The sequence below is a fragment of the Triticum urartu genome, chromosome 7, assembly GCF_003073215.2.
Source record: "Triticum urartu cultivar G1812 chromosome 7, Tu2.1, whole genome shotgun sequence".
Lineage (NCBI taxonomy): Eukaryota > Viridiplantae > Streptophyta > Magnoliopsida > Poales > Poaceae > Triticum > Triticum urartu.
In genome coordinates, this window is record NC_053028.1 from 13,969,960 (window position 1) to 13,986,662 (window position 16,703).

The 16,703-nt window shown below is 48.7% G+C and overlaps 2 protein-coding genes across 2 annotated transcripts; both read left to right on the forward strand.

The window, feature by feature from the left end:
* Positions 1 to 1,632: 1,632 nt before the first annotated feature.
* Positions 1,633 to 4,718, forward strand: LOC125525904 (cysteine-rich receptor-like protein kinase 44). The gene is made up of 7 exons (XM_048690912.1): positions 1,633 to 2,596; positions 2,701 to 2,808; positions 2,947 to 3,128; positions 3,284 to 3,494; positions 3,698 to 3,938; positions 4,030 to 4,180; positions 4,291 to 4,718. The coding sequence occupies exons 1-7, from the start codon at positions 1,813 to 1,815 to the stop codon at positions 4,588 to 4,590; spliced, it is 1,977 nt and encodes a 658-aa protein (XP_048546869.1). The 5' UTR covers positions 1,633 to 1,812; the 3' UTR covers positions 4,591 to 4,718.
* Positions 4,719 to 5,120: 402 nt separating this feature from the next.
* Positions 5,121 to 8,788, forward strand: LOC125525905 (cysteine-rich receptor-like protein kinase 10). Its single transcript, XM_048690913.1, is given in 6 exon segments — positions 5,121 to 6,720; positions 6,827 to 7,004; positions 7,214 to 7,424; positions 7,614 to 7,854; positions 7,948 to 8,098; positions 8,179 to 8,788. Coding segments are annotated over 6 exon segments (2,127 nt in total). The 5' UTR covers positions 5,121 to 5,686; the 3' UTR covers positions 8,491 to 8,788.
* The last annotated feature ends 7,915 nt before the right edge of the window (positions 8,789 to 16,703 follow it).

Here is a 16,703-nt window from a genome sequence, read left to right on the forward strand (position 1 = left end):
TGCTTGAAAAAGTATATTTTGCAGTGGTGAGTGCAGGAGCTTCCATTCAAATCTTGCCATTTCCTTGGTTCCAAATATTCCAGCATCCCAAAATAATGATGCCCAAAGGTATTTCCTTATGGAGCTCTTTGAAGGCCCAGTAGAATATTTTCAGCTTTTTGGGGAGAATACACTCCGAGAAGCTTTGAGCTAAGATACAATCCTAGAAAAGATGCAGGGCAGTTTCTTCATTGCAAAAGACACAATTGTAGTAGTCGAATTCATCAAAGAAACTCTTAGGTGGCTAGGCTTTCTCCTGCTCCGGTCGGCACTGCTGGTGGTCCGCCTCGCCTCCCATGGCCTTTGGGCCGTGGAGGTGCAAAGGACCCCGGCCCCTCGCCATTGGGAGGGATCTCACTCTCGTTCTTTTTCTTTCAGGGTCTTGGTCGGGGTTATGTGGCAGCGGCGATGTCCCCTAGTAGAAATAATGTCTCCCACATCCGATCTCCATTGCGGTGGTGGATCTAGCATCATCGGAGGGCGTGTGGTGTTGTGTCTCCGATGGATCTTGTGGGATTCGATCGGTGCTGGTCATTGCTGGATCTGCTTGGATCCAGTCCTCGTTTGTCATTGGTTGTGTGCCTACAGGTTTGATCCTTCTGATCTACACTTCTCTTGAACTGCGGTGGATGCTTTTCTGGTGCACTGGTCCTGTAGGGCCTTGGCACGATGACTTCCCGACTATCTACCACAACAACGTTTGCCCGGTTTCTGCGAGGAAGCGACGATGATGGCGGCGCGCCTTCGGCTCGCTCCAGTGCTTGTAGTCATCTCTAGGTGGTCCATGGACCTGGTTGTAAGTTTTGTTACTCCTGGTGTTCTATGTGCTACCATGACAGATGATGAATAGACTAAAGTTTCTCCTGCAAAAAAGATGGAGTTCATACAAGGTCACACAGAGAAAAATACCAATGTTTGACACCGAAGTTTCAGCACTTGATTATACAATACCATGAGACACCTAGCTACCACTAGTGAAACCAACGGTTACAAAAGAACGAACCCATGTGACTCACCAAGTGCATGCAATGCAACTATGCAAATAAATTGAAACCATGTTGTCTAGGTGATGGGGTACGTTCTAAACAGATGTGAGGTAGAAACTTCTAGCAGAAAGGACACGGGTGGCGACCCATTTGAATTATCGTCCCGGCCGGCCAATAGTTCCGAAGGCACCATTTTAGTGTACTTTAACTAGTAAGTCAGTCGTGGTTTGATGGTGGCTAAATTCTAATAGTGACACAATAATTTCTTGACCTGACCGGCACGCAATGGTGCTAGAAACAGGCACAGAATTAGTTATTTTGGTTGGTGGATAGTGAAGTGCCCGAGTCAAGATGCTATGTGGAAATACTTGTCTCTATACGGAATAAGGAGACAAATTTATGTATAACCAGGTAGCAGCAAGATCAACTTAAAACTTTAACTAAGTACAACATTGACGTCCGTAATAAGAGTGCATTTTATTTGTCTTCTATTTTTCCCAGCAGCCTGGCATGACCATACCTCCTGAAGACCAACTCATTGATTCCAGATACCAAGCGTTATACCCCTCAAAAAAAAAAGATACCAAGCGTTATTGTTGCCTTGATTAGTTCCAAGTAATCTGTTGAATAGTCGGTACTACTGAACGGAAAGCAACTGACAAACAAGATGCAGAAATTAACTAAAAAAATGCTCTGGTATTCTCTTCTCCAGGCGAGCGATGGTGACTTGCTGTTCAATAAGTGCACGGACTGAATTGTTCATCTGGATTGAGAGAAGAGGAACAACATGCAGTTCGAGCAAGGCATGGCGACAATCCTGCTGCTCCTACTCAGCAGCCTCACACCGTTCCTGGCGGCAGCCGATGTATTCTGCGACAACGTTAAGGTCCTTGCTGCCACCCTCCCAAACAAAACCTCCTCTTCCCCAGTACACTTTGCCACCGCCACCATCGGCCAAGCCCCCAACACCGTATATGCGCTCGCGCTCTGCCGTGGCGATGTCCTCAATGACACAGCCTGCGCCGAGTGCATCACCAACGTATTCGGCAAAGTGCAGAATGCTACGCCGCCAGAGGTAGAGTGCTTCAGGGCTGCCTCCTACTATGCCGATTGTATCCTCATTTACAACTTCAAAGACATCCTCGCTCCCTCATTCACCAATAGTACAGAAGGAGAAAATGGTGGCGACCCTCCTTTTGAGAGGTGGAATGTCAGAAACGTTACCGGCGACGTGCCACTCATCACTGGTCTTATCCACAAGCTGCTGGTGCAGACAGTGGAGAAGGCAGCCAGCGCGTCGCCGAGGCGGTTCGCCACGGGTGTCGTGGACAGCGGCACAAACTTCCCGAAGGTGTACTCGATGGCACAGTGCACGCCGGACCTGTCTTCCGGGGACTGTCTAGAGTGCTTGCAACATCTCCTTGGCATGATCAACTCCACCATGTCCCTCCGCATGGGAGGGCAGATGGGTGTCATACGGTGTTATTTCAGGTATGACGCGTCTCAGTTCTATCAAGGCCAATCAATGATAAGTCTGGGGCCGCTAGCTCCAACTCCGACCCAACACAAGAGTAAGTCCAGCCCCAGGGTTCCTATATGTAATTTTGTGACATGGAGGTAAAATTCTCTATTATATACACACCTGATTGGTTGTTATCGTATATGTTCATATCAGGGCGTATGAACAAGCTGTGGGTAATTCGCATAGTTTTAATACCTCTAGCTGCAGCAACATTTCTCTTCTTCATCTTGTACTATCGTCGGATCACAAAACAACGAAAAGGTATGCCACTAATAATTAGTTAGTTTCTGAATGGGCCATTCTATTGTTTGAATTAGTTACTCTTTAATCATAGTCTTAATAAGACACTATTAAACATATATCAATAAAGAGGGATTGTGCCAATTCTCAATCATGTAGGTGAAGTGATGAGGTTACAAGGATCAAGACGTTCTCGGGATTTGGAAGGAGAGGAACAACTAGTTTGGCAAGGCAAAAATTCAGAGTTCATGGTGCTTGACTTCCAACAGCTACTACAGGCCACAAATAATTTTTCGGAAGAAAACAAACTTGGACAGGGTGGCTTTGGTGCTGTATACAAGGTAAATTACTATGCGCATTTTTATATGTTTATTTCAAACTTCTTTGGCTTCCTAACATAATAGCTAACAAAGGAGCCCACATTTATAACAATGGTTAGGAGGTTTATAGTGCAAAGTGGAAGTGCGCCTAACTTTAGGATATATATTTTTACCAGGGCAAGCTTGCTGATGGATTGGAGATAGCAGTTAAAAGACTTTCTTCACATTCAGGACAAGGCTTCGTAGAGTTTAAAAATGAAGTCCAGCTCATAGCCAAACTACAACACACTAATTTGGTTAGGCTCTTTGGATGTTGCTCCCTAGAAGAGGAGAAAATATTAGTGTATGAATACTTGCCCAACAAAAGCTTGGATTTCTTTATCTTTGGTATGTCTATGCATTTCTTATTTGAGTTTACACAATATTTATCAATGCATCAGAGTAACTAAAATTGACTCCACAGTCCACATTTTATTTTTCTGTTAACCCCATGAGTCTAATTTCATTACATAGGTAACCAAGTAGCACAAATTTTGATCAGTTAACCTGGCGTATTTCTCATGTTATACCAATGTTTGTCTGATGTGTAGATGGAAAAAGAAGAGCTTTACTTGATTGGTCCAAACTTGTAGCAATAGTTGAAGGCATAGCACATGGACTTCTTTACCTACATAAGCACTCCCGGTTACGTATCATACATCGAGATCTTAAACCAAGTAACATTCTCTTGGATAGCGAAATGAATCCAAAGATTTCAGATTTTGGTCTAGCAAAAATTTTCAGCTCAGATAGCACTGAAGGAAACACTACTAGAAGAGTGGTTGGTACATAGTAAGTCTCAGAAACACAATCCACTCTTGAGTACTTATATTACACCCCAATCATATGCAATAATTTTGACATGTATCATATACCATTTCAGTGGCTACATGTCCCCTGAGTATGCTTCGGAGGGTGTCTTCTCTATTAAATCGGACGTCTTCAGTTTTGGTGTTATTATTTTTGAGATACTTAGCGGAAAGCGGAATTCTGGTAGCCAGCAATATGGTGATTTCATCAATCTTCTTGGATATGTAAGATTATACACATAAACTTATGCAAGTAAATTTTTTCTATATTTTCTGTGTGGCCTACATTTTTTTAGATATTTGAAGACATAACATAACCTAAGAACTACAAACAGGCATGGCAATTATGGGAAGAGGGAAGGGGAATTGATCTTCTTGATACATCATTGGTTCCCAAAGGTCAATCGCCGAAGATTATGAGATACATTAATATAGCATTATTATGTGTACAAGAGAATGCAGCTGATCGACCAACCATGGCAGATGTTATAGCAATGCTATGCACCGATGATATGAACATCGACGAGCCTAAGCAGCCGGCATATTTCAACATAAGGGTCGGAAATGAAGAGTCTACTGCTACAGAGTCATGTAGTATTAACGACATGACCATATCTGTCGCAATTCCTAGATAGTTTTTCTCTCCTTGTTTACTATGTTTGTGATGTCCCAACGTGTATTGATGATATTGTAACCATTGTATCAAAGTATAAGTTTAAGTGGTCCATTCTAGTTTTCACAGACTATGTTGTTGCTACCTTGAGTTCAGTTGTCCCTAATTTTATTTTATTTTGCATATTTTTAATGAGGTTTATTGGTTTATCTATAGCATTTTTATTACATTTTCTATCTAAATATTAAATTGGAACACACATCACATTGTTTCGAAATAAAATATAATAAGAATTGTTGATGGTGTGCCCTAAGCGGTTTTTGTTTATCATAAGCTGACTCGAGTTTTAGACACATGATGATTTAATTCGTGGGGATGTACATGACAATTATTTTTAAGAACGAAGGTGCAAGATGCGCCCGACTTTAAATTATTAAAGCCCAGCCAGATAGAGTAATAAGAGGTTCATACAACCACCAACCACAGACAACAAAAGTAAATGATGTTCAGATACAGAGCTCTAAGCTGAATATGAGTGCAGATTCGAAAACATTTTGGTAGACTACGTGGCTGGCGACATTGCAGCCGTCCTCGCCATGGCATCAGTATGACCAAGCCGCTGGATCACCGCGTGCCCGTTGTCTCACCCTTCGCCTTTCCCAACAGAGCCCACTGCTGCCGAAAAAGTTACCACTGATACGTGATGATTTGACACAAAAGTATGGTGTTGTAAAAAAATTTGCAATATAATAGCCACGAAGTCATAACTCTTTTTCTTTAAAAGATGTTGTCCAATTGATAGATCTTGTGTTGGAAATTTCATTCAGGTGAGTAGTTATTTCATTATATAAACCTGTGACGCCTTGATTGACTTCTGGATTAACTAATTGCTGTATTCGATCCCTGCCGGTTGGTAGCTGCCGTGAATAATTGTTTCATCGACATCGTGATTGACGGTTTCCATTTTGTTGACTGTCTTTCTTTTGCAAGAGAATTATTGACTGCTGAGCTGATTGCTGAAAGCCACACAATGATACACAACTCAGGAAGCAAGCAAGGTAAAATTAGGACAAACAGAAAGAGAGCGTGGCCGGCCGTGCCGCGGTTAGCTAGCTAACATGCTGATGCTCGGCGTCCTGCTCCTTTTTTTGTTGCCGTTGTCGGCAACGGGAACGGCACAGCTCTGCGGCAGCGGCAGCAACTACGCCACCAACAGCACCTACCAGACCAACCTCGCCGCCCTTGCCGCTACTCTCCCCACTAACGCCTCCTCCTCCTCTCAGCAATTTGCCACCGCAACCGCTGGCCAAGCACCCGATGCCGTGCACGCGCTCGCGCTCTGCCGCGGCGACTTCGCCAACGACACGGCATGTGCGGACTGTGTTGCCGCCTCATTCCAGCACGCACAGCAGACATGCCCCAACGACGAGGCCGCCACCGTCTACTACGACTATGACGACGTAAACAATCAGAGGCCAGGCTGCGTCCTCGGCTTCTCTGGCGACAGCGATTTCCTCAGCCCAGCGGCCGGTCTCACCGAGAACGGCACGCTCTTCGAGGCATGGAATCCGGGGAACATCTCCGCGGACGCCACCATCACCGCCGCAGACGTCCACAAGCTGCTGACTGTGACAGCCCAGGACTCGGCCGCCGACGCGGCGAGGCGGTACTCCACATCGGTCATGGATGCCGTGCCGACGCTCTACTCCATGGCACAGTGCACGCCGGACCTCTCTGCGGGAGACTGCCTGGCATGTCTCCAGCGGCTCATCGGCATGGTCAACGCCACCACGTCCATGCGCCAGGGAGGACGGATATTCGTCCTGCGCTGCAACATCAGGTTCGAGACGTTTATGTTCTTCGACCAACCTATGCGGCGGATCAATCCTTCCTCCATCACTCAGGCTCCTCCAACAGGCAAGATTATGTACACGAACTGTTCGTTTTATTTAATTTTGTTTCATGCGTGCCCAGACAGTTCAAAGATTACTGTTGATCATGCTCTTGATAATTCGTCCAAGGATGTTTAATTTTAAAATACAGGAATCAAACCTTGGATAATTGCATTATGTGTGTCTTCTGCTGTGGCACTAGCTGCTTTCTGCTTCATGGTTTATCGTCGTTGCCTCAGAGGAAGGATCAGAAAACGTGGGTAAATGAGTTTCTGAAATGCTACTTTGTACTCCACTAAATATACAGAGCAGAAATTAGAGAGATCGATCCGTTGCACCAATGTTCAATTTTTCAGGTTCAGTGAGATTGCGAGAAAGGCGTACTATTAAGTTGCACGGAGGGGATCATGAACTAGTATGGGATATGGAAACAGGAATGTTATCAGGGTTTTCGTTTTTTGAGTTTGATCAGATACAGGAGGCCACGGGTAACTTTTCTGAAGAAAATAAACTTGGAGAAGGCGGATTTGGCCCTGTATATAAGGTACATATATCACACTCTTCTGTAATCCCCCGTTTACATTAAGTAGAGAAATATTTTATATGTCCCTGAAAATTCATAACTCTTAAAAAAATTAGTATCCCACATATAGCATTGGTATACATAATTACTCTGAAGAACATCAATACAAAGTGGAGTTAATTTGCATTTTACTAATTACTTGGTAGTTGTGCTCTTTTTTTTTTCTCTAGGGGCATTTTCTTCAGGGAATGGAGATAGCAGTTAAGAGGCTTGCTTCCCATTCAGGACAAGGTTTGGTAGAGTTCAAAAATGAAGTTCAGCTCATAGCCAAGCTTCAACATAGGAATTTGGTGAGACTGCTGGGATGTTGCTCTCAAGGAGAGGAAAAGATACTGGTCTATGAATACATGCCGAACAAAAGCTTGGACTTCTTCATATTTGGTACACATTTGCATTTTTAGATTCATAGCTATCATTTAGTATACTGATGCCATAAACATGACTTAAATATCCTACTATAATGTTTTTAGAAATCCTATATGCCTAATAGCACTCTCTTGAGAATTGAGGTGTCCAACTTTTATTGTTTAGATGTCCTTTCTCTGCTATACTAATATTTAGTTCACGCAGATGAACGCAGAAAAGCTTTAATGGATTGGAACAGACGTCTATCAATAATTGAAGGAATAGCAGAAGGCCTTCTTTATCTACATAAGCACTCTCGTCTGCGTGTTATACATCGAGATCTTAAGCCAAGCAACATTCTCTTGGACAATGAAATGAATCCTAAAATTTCGGATTTTGGACTAGCAAAAATATTCAGCCCAAATAACAACGAGGAAAACAGTACGAGAAGAGTAGTTGGTACATAGTAAGTTTCAAATAGTTACACCACTTATGAATATTCATATACTACAAGTTAACCATATATACTAACTGGACCTATGTTATTACATCGTTTCAGTGGTTACATGGCTCCCGAGTATGCTTCTGAGGGCCTATTCTCTATCAAATCCGATGTATTCAGCTTTGGTGTTTTAGTTCTTGAGATCCTTAGCGGGAAAAGGAATTCTGGTAGCCATCTATGTGGTGATTTCATCAATCTCCTCGGATATGTGAGTTCATACATGTCCATATAACATGAAAACAATTGCTTTGTTAATCATACTTAAGTATACCATGAAATTGCAAATAGGTTTGGCAGTTATGGGAAGACAGAAGATGGATTGATATTGTTGATGCATCACTTAATTCATTTCTTCCAAAGACTCACCCAACAGAAATTATGAGGTGCATTAACATTGCACTACTATGTGTACAAGAGAATGCAGTAGATCGACCAAACATGTTGGATGTTACTGCAATGCTAAGCAGCAAGACAATGATCCTACGTGAGCCTAAGCACCCACCATATTTCAATCTAAGGGTAGGCAATGAAGAGGATACTTCTGCTACACAATCATGCAGTATCAATGGTGTTACGCTATCTATAGCAGCTGCTCGATAGCAGTTTCTCTTTGAGTTATGTGTTCTTTACTAAGCCGTATGTAAAATCAAAGATTCTGTAGATGTTGTACAAGGCATATACATGTAGTGCAGATATGTTTCTCTAAATCACATTGAAATGGAATGTATATTGGAACGTGGACACAACCAATCAAAACCATGGTTGTGTTTCTAATAAGGCTTCTTATTAGATAGTGGTAGCGAAGGTGAGTTCACATCTCGAAGGCTGTAGATAATCCCACAAACTAAGAGGAAAAATAAGGCAATGTTGGAGAAGGACACGGCGGTAGACTAAGCCGACTTGGAGTACACCCCAAGTAATATCTGTTGTAACCCTAATTGTAACTCATATGTTGTATATATATATGGAGGCTGGGGCGTGCGGTTCTGCACCCCAGATCTTTGTTTACATGGTATCAGACACCGGACCACGATCTCCCTAAACCCTAGCCTCCCCGACCCAACTCTCGATCCCTTCCCATGGCTTCAGCCGCCGAACTCCAGAAACTCGAAGCCGAGCTCAAGGAATGCGAGTCCCTTCTCTGAACTCGCCAAGAAGAGCTTGACCGGCGCCTCGCCGAGTCAGGCAAAGCCCCAGCCACCACCCCAAACCCCTCCTCATATGTCGCCTCCCTCAAACCTAATGTCGCCATAACCCTAGACCTCCATGAATCCAACTACATCAAGTGGCGCGAGCTGGTTCTTGTTGCCCTCGGTTGCTATGGCCTCACCCACCATGTCACCGGCGACGGCGCGGCCACACCATCCGACACTTCGCCCACCTCTGATTGGGCACGTGACGACTTCACCATCCTTTCATGGATCTACGGCTCGATCTCCCCCGAGCTCTTCGGCATCATCATGGCACCTGGGTCTACGGCGCGGCAGATCTGGGACTCCATCGCCAACCTCTTCCACGACAACAAGAAAAGCTATGCCCTTGCTCTGGATGCGGAATTTCGCAACACACCGCAAGGTGACATGTCCGTCCACGACTACTGCGCCAAGCTCAAGTCTCTCGCCGACGCTCTGGGCGATGTTGGTGAGACAGTTTCCGACGAGACGCTTGTCCTGACGGTGCTTCGCGGCCTCAACGAGCAGTACAGCCATCTTCGCTCTTTCCTGCCATACCAGGTCCCGTTCCCCTCCTTCCCGCAGACTCGTTCAGCACTCGTTCTCGAGGAAACCCAGAAGAAGACCGACGCGAAGCATGCGTCCGCCACGGCGCTCTGGGCCAGTGGCAACAGCAACCTCCCTCATGGCGGCGCATCGGCATCACCACCTCCACCGCCCGCTGACCGTGGCTCCAACTCCAACACCGCCACCATGCCCTCCTCCAACACTGGCCCTGGCGGTGGCTACGGCGGCCGTCGTGGATGCGGCGGTGGCCGTGGTCGAGGACACGACAACAACAATCCCTGGATGTTCAACCCTTGGACTGGTCTCCCAACTCGGGCCGGCCAACAGCAGCAGCAGTCCTCACCACCACCATGGCAGCAGCCTCCCACCGCACCCTGGCAGCCCCGTTGGCGCGCTCCTGGTGTCCTGGGTCCCCGTCCTGGCGCTACCCCCTTCCAAGCATACACGGCATATGGGCACCCGCAGCTCCCTCCTGGCGCGTCCTCCAGCTCCACCAGCACACCTCATCAGCATCTGGACCCGGCTTTGCTAATTGCTCTCCAGAACCTGCAGCTCCATGGAAATCAAGAATGGGTCATGGACACTGGCGCCTCATCTCACATGGCATCCGATTATGGTACACTCTCCTCCATTACTCCCACTTCCTCACATAAAATAACAGTCGGCAATGGTGCATCTCTCCCTGCTACTCACACCGGTTCATCCATCCTTTTCTCCTCCTCCTCTAACCCCTTTTACCTTTATAATATTCTCGTTGTTCCCAGTATTATCAAAAATCTTATATCTGTTCGTCAATTCACCATGGATAATCTTTGTTCTATAGAGTTTGATCCATTCGGTTTTTCTGTGAAGGATCTCCTCACCAAGACCGTACTTCTTCGATGCAATAGCTCCGGCGCCCTCTACACACTCTGCAGTCCACCCCAAGCTCAAGCTCTCCTCGTCGCCACCACCACCGACCTTTGGCATCGCCGTCTTGGACATCCTGGCCATCATACCATGTCCCGTCTTCAGCAACGTCAACACATACCGCCCAATAAATCGTCGTCAACACTTTGCCATGCTTGTCAATTAGGCCGTCATGTTAGATTACCATTTTACTCTTCGATGTCATTTAGTATCAAACCTTTTCAACTATTACACTGTGATTTATGGACATCTCCGATTCCTAGTCCCTCGGGTTTTTGCTACTATCTTATTATTGTTGATGATTATACACATTACTTTTGGAGTTTTCCTTTACGCAAAAAATCCGATGTCTATGCTACCTTCCTCGCCTTCCACGCCTATGCTCAAACTCAGTTTAATCTCAGTATCCTTTCTATCCAATGTGACAATGGCCACGAATTTAACAACACCAAACTTGATCTCTTTTTCTCCACCAATGGCATCCTTCTCCGTTTTTCTTGCCCATATACCTCCCAACAAAACGGCAAAGCCGAGCGTGCCATTCGTACCACCAATAATGTCATTCGTACACTTCTCTTTCAAGCCTCCATGCCATCATCATTCTGGGCTGAAGCTCTTTTCACCATAATTTTTCTTCTTAACATCCGACCTACCTCAGCCACTTCCTTTTCCACACCCTTCGAAAACCTATATGGCACCACTCCTCCCTACGACACTCTTCGCGTTTTTGGCTGCCTATGCTACCCAAACACCATTGCCACCTCCCCCAACAAACTATCTCCTCGCTCTACTAAATGTGTCTTCCTTGGTTACCCTCCTCGCCACAAAGGATATAGATGCCTAGACCTTGCTACACGACGTGTTATTATCTCTCGACATGTCATCTTTGACGAGAACACCTTCCCTTATGCCTCGACCCCTCCTACACCTCCTTCGACACCTCCTGAACCTGACTTGTTTGATCCTGTCCTTCCTGCTCCTCTACAATATGCATCCCCATCTGCCCCGACAGATCATCACCACCAACCTAGCCCGCCACCCTCCCCTGCACCCTCTCCTTAACCACACCATCCACCCAGTCCGCCACCGTCCCCTGCACCGGCTGACCAACACCACCACCCAAGCCCGCCACCCTCCCCTGCACCACAACCCACACCACCACCTCCTCCAATACACCGAACTCGGTCAGTAACCGGTCGTCTTCCCGGCCGACCCAACAAACTTAACCTCTCAGCTATAGCCTCTTCCCCCCTTCCTCACAATTATCTTACCGCCCTTCGTGACCCTAATTGGCGCCATGCCATGCAGGAAGAATTTGATGCCCTCACTCTCAACCAGACCTGGACCCTTGTCCCGCCCCCTCCTGGTGCCAACATAGTTAGTGGCAAATGGATTTTCCGCCACAAATTCAATTCGGATGGCTCTCTCTCTCTCGCCACAAAGCTCGTTGGGTTGTCCGAGGTTTCTCATAACAACCTGGCATCGACTTTGATGAGACCTTTAGCCCTGTTGTGAAACCTGCCACCATCCGTATCGTTCTATCTCTATCTCTAACTAACAACTGGCCTATTCACCAACTCGATGTCAAAAACGCTTTTCTTCATGGTAACCTAGAGGAGGTGGTCTACAGCCAACAACCTTCTGGATTCATTGATCCTCAACAACCTACTCATGTTTGTCATCTCCTTAAATCTCTCTACGGTCTTAAACAAGCCCCTCGCGCTTGGTTCCAACGCTTTTCTTCGCATGCACGTTCACTTGGCTTTGTCGAATCTAAGTCTGATGCTTCCCTCTTTATTCTTCGTCATGGTTCAGATATGGCTTATCTTCTTCTATATGTCGATGATATTATTCTCACAGCCTCCTCTTCAATCTTTCTTACCACCATCACTACTGCTCTTCGTCATGAATTTGCCATGAAGGATCTCGGCCCTCTTCATCATTTTCTTGGTATCTCTGTCACCCGTACACCTACTAGTCCTCATCTTTCTCAAAAACAATATATCTTGGATGTTCTTTCCCGAGCCGGCATGTATGATTGTCATCCTGTTTCCACTCCCATTGACACCCAGTCCAAGCTTTCTGCCACTGCAGGATCTCCTTTTTCTGATCCTTCCTTATATCGCAGCCTTGCCGGCGCCCTTCAGTATGTCACCTTAACTAGACCTGAGATTGCCTATGCGGTTCAACAGATTTGTCTTCATATGCATGACCCACGTGACTCTCACTTCTCTCTTCTCAAACGTGTCCTTCGTTACCTTAAAGGCACTCTTGCTCACGGTCTTGTTCTCCACCGATCCTCCTCACATTCCTTAGTGGCCTATTCGGATGCTGATTGGGCTGGTTGCCCAGACACCAGACGTTCTACTTCCGGGTTTTGTGTGTATCTTGGAGACAATCTTATCAGTTGGTCCTCTCGCCGTCAAACCACTGTGTCCCGCTCTAGTGCTGAAGCTGAATACCGTGTTGTGGCTACATGTGTTGCTGAAACTTGTTGGGTTCGACAACTACTGCAGGAACTCCATAACCCTATTCATACAGCCACTATTGTCTACTGTGACAATGTCAGCACTGTTTACATGACCGCCAACCCAGTGCATCACCGTCGTACTAAACATATCGAGCTGGATATTCATTTTGTCCGTGAAAAAGTTGCTCTTGGTGCTATGCGAGTCCTCCATGTTCCTTCATCATTGCAGTTTGCTGATATATTCACCAAAGGGCTGCCGACTCTCGTGTTCCGAGAATTCAGGTCCAGTCTTCACGTCGATCCTCTCCCTGGTTCAGACTGCGGGGGCGTGTTGGAGAAGGACACGGCGCTAGACTAAGCCGACTTGGAGTACACCCCAAGTAATATCTGTTGTAACCCTAATTGTAACTCATATGTTGTATATATATATGGAGGCTGGGGCGTGCGGTTCTGCACCCCAGATCTTTGTTTACAGGCAAGACAATGACAAAGCCGTAGAAGGAGCATCTTCATCAAACCACCGGGCATAGATAGCCAGCTCATGATGATAAGTGTCGAGAGTCATCTGGTAATCAGAAACGTTATAGACGGCAACGACACCACCATCAGTAAAATTTTCCCGCATCGTTTTAAGTCTGGGAAACACTGGCGGCAAGTGTCGGTTGTGCTGGTGGAGTAGGATCCACCGAGGTAACCGGACACGGGGGACAAAATACCTCCCGGACAGAGCGCGCCATACACGACCTCAAATGTGAATGCACATGTAGGCGATGAAGTCGGTGTAATTAACAGCTTCAAATATCACCGGGTATTGAGGAATTTAAACATACCCCGACGATAAAGACATTGTAACTCTTTTCTAAATGCATACAAACGAATCAGCGTACCAGGGTTCTCCTGTGGATCAAAAGGCCAAAACTTATGAGGGCACACAACCTTGGGCAAGAAGACCAACTAAGGACCTTTGGGAGGTGGGTGGCGGAAGACGACTGGGAGCTTTGGTCTAGAGCGAGGGCAGTGACGTGAAGCGACAATTTTGGAGGAGGCGCGACAACCTGATGGTGTGTGTGACGACCGATGCAGACGTTGAGGACCCGGAGATTTCCAAGCTGGGTTCGGGGCTGGTAGGAAAGCTACTGTCGTGGTACCCTGGGCCCTATCTGGGACATGATCAATCCTGAGCCGGCAAACAACAAGAGATTGAAAGTGAACCCAGCTAGGAGTTGCCGATCCACAAGAGAGGGAAAACGAAATAAATCGGGAGACCGAGTTGTGCTTAAGGGCGGATACGGTCCAGGCTGGTCCGGTCCTGGTCCGAGCCGTCGTTTGGACCGGCCGCCGGCGGTCCGGGCCGGACCGAACCGAGCAGCATCACGGTCCTGATTTCAGGGACCGGACCGGCGATGCCGAAACCCGGGCCAGACCGAGCGGACCGACCAACGGCCACCGGCGGCGACTTGCCCAGGTGTGGCAGCAAGGTGTGCGACGTGCGTGGTTGCTCTGGCGAGGTGGGTCACATGCGTGAGCGCCGGCGGCAAGGTGTGCGCTGGGCGGCGCGGTTGTTATTCATGAACTGCGAGCGTTAACCATTGTCGTTGCCAACCATGAACCTGCAACACTCATGCCATCCACGCACGGGACGTGCCGATCTAAGAGCATCTCCGGCCGCGCCTCCAACAAGGCCCCCCAGGCGACTTTTCGGCCGCTGGCGCCAAAAAATCGGCCCAGTCGCACCCCCAAGGGCCCAATTTTCGCCGGCTCATGTCGAAATTGGTGCCCGCGGACCCAACCCGACCCCGGCGAGCTGGCGGGCGCTTGGGGGCGCCGGGCAAATCGTTTTTGGCGCGAAAAGAGCCGCGGGGCCTCCTTGCCAGCGACTCGTCTCGCTTCTCGCCGCTTCGTCGTCCTCATCGCCGCGTTTCCCGCGGCGAATCATTGCCAAAGCTGCCGCGCTCTGCCTCGCTGGTCAGCCTCCGCCATTGATGCCTCACGGGCGGCGCAGTGAAGGCGCATGCCACGCGTAAACGCGGCGGCCACGCGTGCGCGCGGCGCCTCCGCCTATATAAGCCGACCCCCAACGCGTCGGTGGCACGCACAGAGTCACGCCGAGCAGCTCGAGGCCACCAACGGCGTCGTGCCCTCCGGCACGCTCAACTCCGAGGGGCGGCACCGATGGTGGGGCGTGCCCTGCCTCCGCCCCGTCAAGCCGGAGCCCCAGGATACGCCTGTCAGCCGGCGCACCCGCAGCTCCGGTGTCCGCATCGCCGACTCCACCCCCACCTTGGGCCGCCTCGTCCTCGTCGCGCCCAAACCGGAGCCCAGCCTCCCCCCCGGAGTACGAGGAGATAGCCCGGCGCGGCTTCTCCGACGAGGATGCCCTACGGTGGGCGCGCGACGACTACCTCCGCGACGAGATGGTCCGGCAGCGCCGGGCCTTGGAGGAGATCGCCGCCCGCAAGCGTGGGCGCGAGGACGAGCACGGCGTCGTGATCCTCGACAGCGACGACGACGAGGACGCCGCCGGACCGTCCAACCCGCCGCGCCAACCGGGGGAGGGCTGCAGCAGGGACGGCGGCCGTGGCGGAGACGACGACGGCGATGACTGCACGCGGTTCTACAGCCTCCTCGTCATGTAGAACTGCCCGGGCGGCGGGCGGCGAGGAGCGGCGAGGCGGGCCTAGTAGTGTGTTTTTTCTTTTTTGTAAAATATTGGCGTGTTTGTGCCGTGTTTGGTTGAATTTGGTTTGAACTCGCTGAAATATGTATGAACTCGCTGAAAATGGTTGAATTTGCGCCATGTTTGTGCCGCACTTTAATTTTCATAAAAATCCGTGGGCGCCGCGACTGGGTGGCATCACGCCCCCAGCGCGCGTTTTGCGCCGGTGCGCTCCAGGGGGTGATTTTTAGCGCGTCCCGAGGTCCAACGGCTGGAGATGCTCTAAACGGCATGCACGCATCACGCATGGGAGGTGCCTGATCTAATTAAACGGCATGCCCGCACAGGACATGCAACTGGGGTGCGGCTTTTCAGTTTTCGCTCTCTTTATTCCTTGCGTAACAGCCGTGCCTGATCTAAACATGCGCCATCCTCGCACAGGATGTTCCCTATTACGGAGTACATGCAAGTAGTGTAGCGCGTGCATGAGCCCACGATTTTGTCTCTGTGGGCCTTGCATTGATTAGTGGATCAATTTGAACGTGGAGCTAGTCGTGGGATAATGCCATGATTATGGGATCGGACCCCGCCTCTTTCGTTCTTTCTTGTTTTCTGTTCGACAGAACGAAAGGAAAGGAAAACTAGATCGAGGAGGGGCGCGGCAGTGCCGGAGGGGACACAGCATCGTGGATCTCACCGGCGCCACAGCAGGGCGTCGCCGGCAGCTGGGCGGGAGAAGCGCGTCGCCTTCGGTCCGACCGAGCCGAACCGAGCCAAGACAGGACCGGTCCGATCAATTTTCGGTCCCCTATTCACGGACCGGACCGGCCAGTTTTTTTGTCGGTCCGGTCCACTTCTATCCACGAGCGGGCCCAAAAAGACCGCTCGCCCCGTCCACCCTGAGTTGTGCTTGCGGGGCAAAATGGAAAGGCCCGGCTGATGCCAACGATATTTAAGTCGCCTCCCTGGCCGTTTGATCAGCCAGATCGCACCGTTGGATCCCTTCTGTTAACCGGTTTGAATGGTCAACACGCACCCG